At 41.5% G+C, this 12,551-nt stretch overlaps 1 protein-coding gene across 1 annotated transcript in view; it reads right to left on the bottom strand.

Annotated features, from left to right (window-relative positions):
* Window positions 1–4,120: 4,120 nt before the first annotated feature.
* Window positions 4,121–12,551, bottom strand: part of nlgn2b (neuroligin 2b) — a 296,270-nt gene continuing 287,839 nt past the window's right edge. Inside the window, exons 8-9 of the mRNA XM_061962056.2 lie at window positions 11,868–12,234; window positions 4,121–6,042 (exon numbers count right to left, since the gene is read on the bottom strand). Of these exons, the coding sequence (XP_061818040.1) occupies window positions 5,121–6,042; window positions 11,868–12,234 (1,289 nt within the window). The 3' untranslated portion in view covers window positions 4,121–5,120. The remainder of the gene's footprint in view (window positions 6,043–11,867; window positions 12,235–12,551) is intronic.

Raw genomic sequence — 12,551 nt, 5'->3', positions numbered from 1 at the left:
GTGGAACAGTGGGAGTGTATCAAAAACAAAAAATGAAGAGGTTGGCACTTTTATGATGATATTCCTTTAGTTACGATATAGTCAGCGTGGACCTCTCACTGGACGCCAGCGTGAGAGGAACTTTATCACAGTACTTGGCACCAAGAATGCTGGTAAAAATGAAGATATCAGAATATCTTTTTTTTTTTCTTCTCCCATTCATATCCTTACAATTTATTAATAATACATCATTTACATTTGTGGGGTTTTTTTTGTATATAAAAGACTCCAAAAGGGGGAAAACGAGTCTTGATGTGATTGCATGAACGAGGGAACGATTCATTATGGTGCGATGAGGCAGCAAAGAAACTGAAAGTGGAATCGGGTCGGTGGTGGCGTGGAAGTGTGCGGGCGGACACACAAAATGAGGGCAAATAAAGGACTGGACTGAGAATGAGATGCAATGACTTCAAATGGGCAGTCTTGGAACCCAAGGGTGCATCCCGCACACTGAATGTGAGTCACGTACTTCCTGTACTGCCCAAAAAAGTCGAAACCCCCAATCTGGAAATGTCGTCAGAATGACAAATAAACGAGGTCCTATCATGACCCAGAGAAAAGTCTGTTTTCAAAACCCACATGAGCTTTTCTTGTCAACACATCCCCCACTAAAGCAAAAGCCACACGGAACACAGAACCAGCTGCTGCAGTGTCTTGTCCAACACACACGGACAACATCTCACTTCCAGATTGGGCCTTTTAAAGCTGCAATTTGTAAATTTCAAGAAAACCACTGCCTGGTGACAGACAGCTTGTCTGGGCATATGTTGCAACCACCCTGTTTTTACTCCCCAAATAAATGAAAACTAACTCCTGACCTTTTAACGGAGTCTTAAAGATTAGTGCAAACCAACCGAACAACGTTGTGATGATGATGCGTGGCTATATTTAGCTCGGTGCTGCTCTGAAAAAAAATAATAATAGCAACAATCTTACAGATGATTCTTGATGGCTTGCTGGGACAAAATAACAAAAGTGAGATCCTAAAATACACATATTGCATGTATTGCTGAGAGATTTAAATCATTGGAGGAGTGGTGGTTTGCACATCACAACATATCAAAGCAATGTCCAGATACCCCTGCATTAGACCGTATTCTTAAATCAAATAAATTCATTATTAATGAGATTATTATTATTAAGTGGCCCCTGCATTCCTCTATTTCTCGGTAAGATGCCCTCGATGGAAAGTCTCACTTTCGAGCCGCTTGAATTGCTGGGTTGCAACCACGTCACCGAGAGGAAGTCCGCCTCACTTTAGTCTTTTTTATATGGGGGGGCAAACATTTCTATACAGTCCTCCCTTGCTTATCGTGGTTAATTGGTACTGGACAGGACCTTGATCAATGCATTTTTGTATAATAGTTGTTCGAGCAGGGGTGTCAAACGTATGGCCCACTGACAGGTTTTATCCGGCCCGCAAGATGAGTTTGTTAAGTATAACAATGAACCTGAAATTTTTGAATGAAAGAAACCGCTGTTCTAAATGTGTCCACTAGATGTCGCAATAGTAATTCTTTGTATCTTTGTAGATGATGCTAAAAATAAACCACTCGATGTTAGTACATCAGTCGAGGAAAATGATCAAACGACATGAATAACACACTGTAATTTATCTTGATAGATTGAAAATTAACACCAATGAGTAGACCGAAAATATAAATAACGACAAATAAAGTATATATACTATTAACTGCAACATGTAAGTGTAAAAAAACTCCAACAACATTATGATTTGTACATTTTCAGAATGTGCTTGTTCTATTTTTAAACACAGATCTGAAGTTGTCTTTATTTTTAAATTATCGTGCTGTGATTTTATCAGTCCGGCCCACTTGGGAGAAGATTTTTCTCCATGTGACCCCCGATCTAAAATGAGTTTGAGAGCATAAAAAACTGTTTACAACCTTCTAAATATGTTTTAAAATGTTTAATCACCCTGTAGACATGAGATAACACCCATACAGTCACCTTTGCGCTCGTTTCACCCAAAATAATAAATGGTAAAATGGTAAATAGTCTGTATTTATATAGCGCTTTACTATACCTGGAATGATACCCAAAGCACTTTACATTACACATCGCATTCACCCTTAATCTTTGAGACAAGCATATGCTACTGGCAATATCAACCAGGTTCATTCTTCGCTTTGATTAAGGAGGGGTGGGAGATCCATCCAGTTAGTAGCCTTGAGTTGTTTTTACTGCAGATTAGAGAGAATCCACTCAATGCCATTGCAATGGCAGTCACCCGGTCACTACAATACGGCCATGACGTAGAACTACGTACTCACATCCTGTGCAAGTCTAACGAAAGCACGGGCGTGTAATGTTTTGCAAGCTACGATTATATTAGCATTCCGCCTTGTTAGCAATGCGTGTCTTGCCACATCAATCTAGAACGCGCACACCAAAGCTGTGTTATTGATGTAGTGCATCTTTAATCAAGATAGTTAATCTCCACTTTGCACAGACAGCTGTTGATACAGTAGCTGGTAGCAGTCACAGTTAGCCTACAGTGCTGCGCTTAATGTCTGATGCTTTTTTTGATATCAATCGCGTCAAAGTCTCACTAATGAGATGTGTTATTGATGAGGCAGGTGTTGAAGATGAAGTCCTTCAAACATTTGTTCTGCCAAACGCTGGTCAACATGAGATTGTCACGGTGAAGATACAGTAGCCAATTGTTGTTGTCCAGTAGTGTTCACCCCCAACCCGGAAGCAGAAGTCCCTTTATCTTTATCGATCAGCACAAAAAAAAATACTACAACATTTGACACATACTGCAGTGTAATGCATAAATATAACTTAATTTAACACTTAATTTAGGTTGAAAAACAAGGAGATTATTGTTTTGAATAGTAAAAAAAACCCTGGGGTGTAGTGAAGCCACAATATTTAAAGCACAATGTAGAGGATGACGACTGTATACATTCAGTTACCACTGGCTGTGGAGATGTGGGAGTATTTTAAAGGTTTAGAGGGGAATATGGAAGCCCTGAAAGACAACAATGAATGAATACATCTCATTGGTTGCATATCCAATAGCAACAACATACTGTGTATTGATATTGCCAAACTTTTACATCCTACAGAAAGCCTAATACTAATATCATAATTGCCGGACCGCATGTCACTACTTTTTCCCCACACTTTGAACCCTGTGCTTTGTACAATAGGGACGGCGTGGCGCAGTGGAAGAATGGCCGTGCGCGACCCGAGGGTCCCTGGTTCAATCCCCACCTAGTACCAACCTCGTCATGTCCGTTGTGTCCTGAGCAAGACACTTCACCCTTGCTCCTGATGGCTGCTGGTTAGCGCCTTGCATGGCAGCTCCCTCCATCAGTGTGTGAATGTGTGTGTGAATGGGTAAATGTGGAAGTAGTGTCAAAGCGCTTTGAGTACCTTGAAGGTAGAAAAGCGCTATACAAGTACAACCCATTTATCATTTATTATTTACAATGCTGCGGCTAATTAATGTATTTTTCCGGCTTCACAAGCATTACATGCCGCCCACAAAAATTTGCCTCGTCACATCAGACCAATGAACAGGTCCCAGTGGACCAATTCAATTGTTCCCGTTAAATCAAACGCACTCACACAATCATTTCACACAATCATGTAGCACGTTATGGACTCACCCTCGTCATAAAGAAGAAACAACAAAATGCACAAGACGCAGCCCCAAAGCCGAAGACAATCAACGCCGTCGTCGAAAAAAGAAACTGCCGCCACAGACACGGAAATCTACCCCTATTAACGGGCCCCGAAAAGGCCGGACCAAAGGAAAAAGATGAAGAGAGCGCTCATTGACTTCTTCAGTAGGCTACTTTATGGCACTGTCTTTTGTTGAATTTGTAAATGAACACAACACAAGTACCTTAGTAATATATATATATATATATATATATATATATATATATATATATATATATATATATATAAATATATATATATATATATATATATATATAAATATATATATATATATATATATATATATATATATATATATATATATATATATATATATATATATATATATATATATATATATATATATATATATGTATATAGTCCCTGCTCATACATTATTTACGTGCGCTGTATAGCCCGAAAATGATGATGAACATGCAAATAATTATTAGTTATTTCTGAAGAAAAAATAAAGCTAGTTGAGGGTATTTAACAAGGTTTTTTTTGGATGATAAACATTGCACTGTATGATTTACCAATAACAACACACAAATCCATTGTATGTGAAAGTTTCCTAAAGGTAACCGCTCATATGTACTCTAAGTATATGGAAAATAATAAAAGTAAATTAATTAATAAGCAGGCTTTAACAGTTGATTTTCAAGTTCATATAGACAGTGACAAAGTGGTCACAGCAAACGTGAGCAAACTCGGCTTGTTTGCCCCCCGAGTTTTTGATCCCGTAAGGTCTGCAATCGTATGTGACATAATGTGCGACCCAGCAATTAAGTGTTTGGTAGAACGTGTTAGGACATGGCTATGCTTTCATATGTTTGGAAAAAAAAAACATTAAACACAAAGAAACTGTGATTCCCTCATGAATGAACTGAAATTGACAGACTATAACTCTGGTTTATACATCACCACACATTATAGCAATACCCCAAATACCATGCAAATATGCCCCCTAGGGGCTGTGAGCAGCACAGGGGTGACATCAGAGCAACCTGACTGGATGCTTACTAAGTGCTTTAAGGTTGAAACATGGTTACTTTTCTTGTCCACTTTGAGTTCCTGGCAGAGAAAAAATAGACTATTTGGAACCTGATTTGGGCTGAGAAAAGTATCAGCCGGATATTTGGTAATTTGATTGAGCGTTATGTATTTGTGTGAACGCTTGTCAATCAGCGTTTAACCTATCAACCCAGCTTTAACCAATGATTCTTATATTATGATGCATTATAGAGGTATTTGTTACTGCTTAAAATCTTACAAACTGCAGCTTTATTTAAGGGCTGAATGAAAAAGATCTAGTAAAGACGGGTAGTGGACGATGGGAGTGATGATGTGAGCCCGGAGAGGGGCTGCGGAGCTTGTGCCTGGTCCTATACACGCGTAGTGGAATGTTGGTGAGGCAGGGCATTGTTGCTATGGCTGGGTACAGGTGTAGTGGACGGGGCTGGGACGGGCGGGTACGTGTTGAACGGGTGGAGGGGCTGCATGCTGCTGATGGTGCTGGGGATCATGGTGATGGTGTTGGCCGTCATAAGAGGCACATCCTCCGGTGCCCGCCGCAGAGCCAGCGTGTAGTCAGGCGGGCATACCGGGGGCCGCAATGGCTCCAGGTCGCCATGGATGCCACGGGAAGGGAGGGGTGTGCCGTGCTCCAACTCCACTCTTTGCTGCTTCATCTGCAGAGACATCAGCTCCTCTTCCTGGCTTAAGGCCAGGTCGTTGTGAGGCGGCGCCCCAACTACACCGATGCCGACACTCATACCCATGGTTGTGCCACGTTGCGGCGACAGTCGGCGGTGGCGCCTCTGCATGAGTTCGTGGCGCTTGTCTCGTTTGTAGTAAAGTGCAGCAAAGGCCAACACATTCAGGAAAAGCAAAGACGCGCCCACCGCCACCGTCACACTCAGCTCAGTGGAGTAGTCCCTCGTCTCAGGAGGGAAGGGGGTGTTACGGGGTCTCTCTGAACCGTCCGGCTCAGGTGGATAGGTGGAGATTATGGGGTGCCGTGTGGAGCCAGAGTTGGGGTTTTCCTTACCCCGGGGGTTGCTTCCAGGTGGCAGTCGAGTCGTGATGGAGCTGGTGGTTGCCCTGTGAAGGCTGTGGAGGTGCGGTACCAGCTCCAGCCAGAACGCCACCTTATTGGCCCGGTAGTTATCTCGAACGCGTGGCTTGAGGCCAATATGCAAATACTGCTTGTCTTTGGAGCTGAATTTGGTCCAGATAACTTCCTCAAAACGGTTTGGCTTGGTGTGGATGAACGTGGTGTCTTGAGGAACCGGTAGGTTAGGATCCCTGGAAAACAGAATTAAGGGGATTTTATTTTTTTTATTTTTTATAACTGCACTTACAAAGACAAAAATAGATCTCTCTAACACCAATCATATTCAGACTCTTAAAAGATTGCCATCCCGGGGCCTCTCTAAACAGGCGTAACATATTCACCTTCAGAGACTTAATTTGCCAAATCCAACAGTAAATTCCCTTTTAGGCTTAAGTTACAATAAGCTCAGTTGCTTTCAGAGTGTGCACAAAGCCTCGTGGCTCTATAATACGTTGACTTGATTTTATTTGAACAACATCTCATTTGCATGTATTCTATTAATGCCACCACTTGCAATAGTTATAATACAATTTCCAAGGTATGTGCACAGTGGTGTAAGCCTGATCAGTACCATGCAAAACAATGCCAGTTTGCTCTCTGCCTCCACTAGTAACAACACACTAAAGAGTGATGTAAGGGTACTGCCTCTACAATCACTGCTTTATTGTTGATGTGTTATGCAGTGATGTTGAACTGAACTGCATCAAATACTAACACTGCTGCGACAACCTCAAAATTATTTGCAAACATCGTACAGTGGAACCTCCATTTACAGACCCCTCATTGTACAAACTTTTGGATTTACGAACCACAGACCCAATAAACATATGATTTGTTATGTGAACCTTGTGTCAGTGTACAGACGTTTCATTTATGCATTCTGTACGTCGCAGCACAGCCATTTTGTGCCCGGCGGCACATCTATTGTGAGCTAGCTGTCTGATTGTTAGTCGTGCTCATTGTCAATTCAACAGAGCTGTCCTTAGTGCGTGTGCTCAGCGCTACTTTGTGTGCTTTTTAGGTTTGTTTTTCAAGGCTACGAAGTACCTGCTCAGCGGCCTTATGGTTAGAGTGTCCGCCCTGAGATCGGTAGGTCGTGAGTTCAAACTCTGGCCGAGTCATACCAAAGACTATAAAAAAGGGACACTGCTTGGCACTGAGCACCAAGATTTGGAATTGGGGGTTAAATCACCAAAATGCTGTTGCTCACTGCTCCACTCACCTCCCAGGGGGTGGAACAAGGGGATGGGTCAAATGCAGAGGGTAATTTCAACATGACTATCAGTGGTACTTTAACTTTAAAGTGGATTTTTTTCAATTTTTTATAATCACTGCAGCTACTCGGGTGTTAAAAGGTCCCTCCAATGCTGACAACATTGGCACTTATTTTATAGTTGTGGACCTAAAAATGATGTCCACAGGCAAAATTCTCCTCAAATTAGACAAAGTAGTGATTTTAGGCTTGTTTTTTTAAACAGTTTCAGCACTTTTTGGAACACCCACTTTTAGCCTTAAAATTTGCATCAGCCTGCTGACATCACCCACAAATGACTGGAAGCAATTTCATATTTCATAGCATTTGTTTTGGTAGCATCCTTATCCCGAATCACAATATTTTTGCGCATAATTTGAAGGAATTAGCAAATATGTATGCCAGCTGCATCGTTGCAAATTGTAACACTGCAGCTAAAGAAGGGGCCAGCCTGCATACATTTCCAAATAATGGAAATATGAGGAAAGTATGGACCTCTCCAGTCACATTGACACACGCAAAATGGGAAGGAACAAGCGAGAGGAATGTGATTTGCTGCGACCATTTTAATGATTCTGACTTAGAGGAAGGGTTTCGGTTGGAAATAAGACGGGTAAAAAACATCCATCCATCCATCCATTTTCTACCGCTTATTCCCTTTGGAGTCGCGGGGGGCGCTGGAGCCTATCTCAGCTACAATCGGGCGGAAGGCGGTGTACACCCTGGACAAGTCGCCACCTCATCACAGGGCCAACACAGATAGACAGACAACATTCACACTCACATTCACACACTAGGGCCAATTTAGTGTTGCCAATCAACCTATCCCCAGGTGCATGTCTTTGGAGGTGGGAGGAAGCCGGAGTATCCGGAGGGAACCCACGCAGTCACGGGGAGAACATGCAAACTCTACAAAGAAAGATCCCGAGCCTGGGATTGAACCCAAGACTACTCAGGACCTTCGTATTGTGAGGCAGACGCACTAACCCCTCTTCCACCGTGCTGCCATGGGTAAAAAACATACTTAAGCCAAATGTGATAGTGAAAATCAGGAGCACCCTCCAGGGTAGAACGAGTCAGAACCTGCCAAAAAACTGAAAAAGAAGAGAACACCCGGTGCCTAAAAACGATGGAAAAAGACAGTAAGCCGCTATTATTCTATTTTGCGTTTTTTTTCAAGATGCTTGAAGAAATGTTGAAAGAGCATGAGGAAACGCAGGCTACGGTGTCTACGGAAGAGGAAATGGAAGAGCTAGGAACTCCAAATTTAGATTTTTTATATACATTTTTTGCTCATATTCTTAACCATATCAGCTTTGAAGTAATCATGGACCGGGGCAACAAAAATATGCAATTAAGTGATGACAATAATAATACTTTAATCCACACTGTCTATGCGGGAAAATGGGCTCCACTTCTGTAGATTTTGTCACACTAAAAGGGGCGGCATATCAAGTCTGGCGATGGAAAAAGGGCGTTCTAAGTACAATTATCTTCGATTACTCGAAAACTAACTGCTATTATATGAAATGACTGCCAGATTCATTTTCAGGTGCAAAAAATACTTAAAGAGAACTTGTTGAAATGGCGTTCATCTGGACGCTATGGGTCCTTTAAAGGGGAACTGTATTTTTTCTTTTTTCTTTTTGCCTATAGTTCACAATCATTATGAGAGACAAGAAGACAACAATTTTTTTTATATTTTTCGCTTTCTAACAAAAAAATTGTCTCGTTCTTGGTGCCTAGCAATGCAGCTAATGGAAGCAATCAATTCTACCACTAAATTATTTTCTAAATGCATTCAAAAACTACTACCGAGGTACGTTGTCCCTGAATAGCTCACACACTCCGACTGATTCAATGAGGGTCTGGCGGCAGATTTCTTTGACTTTATCGTTGGAAATGCATCTGCTTTGAGTGTCGCAGGATATCCACACATTCTTGCCATCTCTGTCGTAGCATAGCTTTTGTCGGTAAAGTGTGCGGAACAAACGACTGACCATTTCGTCGGCTTTCCCCACAGCCTTGTATTTTGAACAAATTTCGTCCAATTTCTTGCCACTTTCGCATCAGTGGGCCACTGGTGCAACTTGAATCCGTCCCTGTTCGTGTTGTTACACCCTCCGACAACACACCGACGAAAGTGAGAAAATGGCGGATTGCTTCCCGTTGTGACGTCATCGCTCCGAGAGCGAATAATAGAAAGGCGTTTAATTCGCCAAAATTCACCCATTTAGAGTTCGGAAATCGGTTAAAAAAATATATGGTCTTTTTTCTGCAACATAAAGGTATATATTGACGCTTACATAGGTCTGGTGATAATGTTCCCCTTTAAGTTTGTAATGCACAACTCAATACGATAGGACACCAATCTGTACTGACTGAAAAACATGTACAATTATATTACAGTGTCTGTAAAGTGTTAGCCCACATTTCATGTTTTGTTCGTACACAGCTAGCCAGACAGTGTATTTAAGTTAAAGTTAAAGTAAAAATGATTGTCAAACACACACACGTGTATGCTCTCTGTCATGATACATGCATGACGTGCTACGTGTATCATGATCAATATAAAGTGTGACTCACTCGATGGACAGTTGTCTGTTTGGTGCAGCTGGCCAAGGACATTTTTTTTCCCGGTTAATTATTGGTAAGCACTCCATTTCTGTCGAAATAGCTTGACTTCAGGTTCCACATTTTGCAGCTTCCAGTTGATTTCACTTCACTCTATCAGCTTCCGTCTGCTCCAAAGTCTCACCTAGTTCATCCTCCATAAATAAAGTTGTTTTAGAGGGTTTGAAGGCTACAACGGTGACTCCACATCTTTGAAGCGTTTTTTTTATCATCTGTAAAATCCCCCCCCCCCCTTCTCTGCACGCCCCCCCCAAAAACAATGTGTGTTCTTGTCTCTCATAATGATTGTGAACGATAAGCAAAATTCTCCAAAAAGTGCAGTTCCCCTAGTTTTGTGGATTTCAAACTGTGAGTGCACCAGAGGGCTGACACTGACACAGTATGTGTGCTCGTCAGTGGGGCGGCTGTATTTAGGGAGGACAGTTCTGCTAGTAGTTGTTTGGGCTTTGTTATTAAATACAAAGTTGATCCTTGTTATGAGAAAAATTTGCTTAAATGTGTTAAGGTTTCTATTTACAAATCCTGTTAAGTTCATACATTGAGGTTCCACTGTATGATGCAGCTTCCCTAAAAAGATTTTGTTTGATTGTATATCCCTAAATAGAATATACAGGTATTATCCTAAGTGCGATATTTCTTTTTGTACAAACCCCGTTTCCATATGAGTTGGGAAATTGTGTTAGATGTAAATATAAACGGAATACAATGATTTGCAAATCATTTTCAACCCATATTCAGTTGAATATGCTACAAAGACAACATATTTGATGTTCAAACTGATAAAAACAATTTTTTTTGCAAATAATCATTAACTTTAGAATTTGATGCCAGCAACATGTGACAAAGAAGCTGGGAAAGTTGGCAATAAATACTGATAAAGTTGAGGAATGCTCATCAAACACTTATTTGGAACATCCCACAGGTGAACAGGCAAATTGGGAACAGGTGGGTGCCATGATTGGGTATAAAAGTAGATGCCATGAAATGCTCAGTCATTCACAAACAAGGATGGAGCGAGGGTCACCATTTTGTCAACAAATGCGTAAGCAAATTGTTGAACAGTTTAAGAAAAACCTTTCTCAACCAGCTATTGCAAGGATTTTAGGGATTTCACCATCTACGGTCCGTAATATCATCAAAGGGTTTAGAGAATCTGGAGAAATCACTGCACGTAAGCAGCTAAGCCCATGACCTTCGATCCCTCAGGCTGTACTGCATCAACAAGCGACATCAGTGTGTAAAGGATATCACCACATGGGCTCAGGAACACTTCAGAAACCCACTGTCAGTAACTACAGTTCGTCGCTACATCTGTAAATGCAAGTTAAAACTCTCCTATGCAAGGCGAAAACCGTTGATCAACAACACCCAGAAACGCCGTCGGCTTCGCTGGGCCTGAGCTCATCTAAGATGGACTGATACAAAGTGGAAAAGTGTTCTGTGGTCTGACGAGTCCACATTTCAAATTGTTTTTGGAAACTGTGGATGTCGTGTCCTCCGGACCAAAGGGGAAAAGAACCATCCGGATTGTTATAGGCGCAAAGTTGAAAAGCCAGCATCTGTGATGGTATGGGTGTGTATTAGTGCCCAAGACATGGGTAACTTACACATCTGTGAAGGCGCCATTAATGCTGAAAGGTACATACAGGTTTTGGAGCAACATATGCTGCCATCCAAGCAACGTTACCATGGACGCCCCTGCTTATTTCAGCAAGACAATGCCAAGCCACGTGTTACATCAACGTGGCTTCATAGTAAAAGAGTGCGGTACTAGACTGGCCTGCAAGCAATGGGAAATAATTCCACCTGAGAAGCTTAAAAAATGTGTCTCCTCAGTTCCCAAACGTTTACTGAGTGTTGTTAAAAGGAAAGGCCATGTAACACAGTGGTGAACATGCCCTTTCCCAACTACTTTGGCATGTGTTGCAGCCATGAAATTCTAAGTTAATCATTATTTGCAAAAAAAAAAAAAAAGTTTATGAGTTTGAACATCAAATATCTTGTCTTTGTAGTGCATTCAATTGAATATGGGTTGAAAAGGATTTGCAAATCATTGTATTCCATTTATATTTACATCTAACACAATTTCCCAACTCATATGGAAACGGGGTTTGTACTATGTTTACTTACCCTGTCTTGGCAAAGTTGGTCCAGTACGTCATGACCACAGCACTGAGCATGACATCGTTCTTGGAGAAGTTACATGGAAACAAGTCGGTGGCTCCCACCATCGGAATGCCAAACACATAAGGGATCTCGTCTCCGTGGGCTGCGTCGGCCCATTCAGGCCGTGCTTCTGTCTGACAGTGGTGGTGGAAGGTGTAAAAGAAGACAGGAGACTGGAACTCGGCGTGCAATTTGGCGGTCGCCACAGCTGGAGCCACCCATTGATGGTCCGTGAAGAGTGCCAAGAGGGTCTTCCTGCGCATGTCACTGTTGTCCCTGTCAGCCCAGTCTGTGTACATGAACTTTATGGTTTCCCTCAGGATGTCTTTGCCTTGGAGGAAAAGAAACCATGTTACCATAAAAACCACAACATAGCCCAACAGAAACAAATATACATTCAAAAAACATTCAAAAATGAGTCAATCAAAATCATTTTCACAATAATAACAAACACTCAAATGATTTAGAAGGGTTTACAAAAGGACTAGTTGTATTAAATATTTCATTTAATGTTTAACACTTAGTAGTAAAGTTTCATTGGGTACTTTGAACAGTGATTGGAAATCAAATGTATTATTATTGCCAGTAGGTACATGTAATCGCATGGGTTCGATTGTCTGTTGGTTAGCAACACAGCTTCAAAAAAGT

Source organism: Nerophis lumbriciformis, linkage group LG09 (assembly GCF_033978685.3).
Source record: "Nerophis lumbriciformis linkage group LG09, RoL_Nlum_v2.1, whole genome shotgun sequence".
Lineage (NCBI taxonomy): Eukaryota > Metazoa > Chordata > Actinopteri > Syngnathiformes > Syngnathidae > Nerophis > Nerophis lumbriciformis.
The sequence above is the reverse complement of the archived record's forward strand: the minus strand, read 5'-3'. Positions and strand labels throughout refer to the sequence as shown.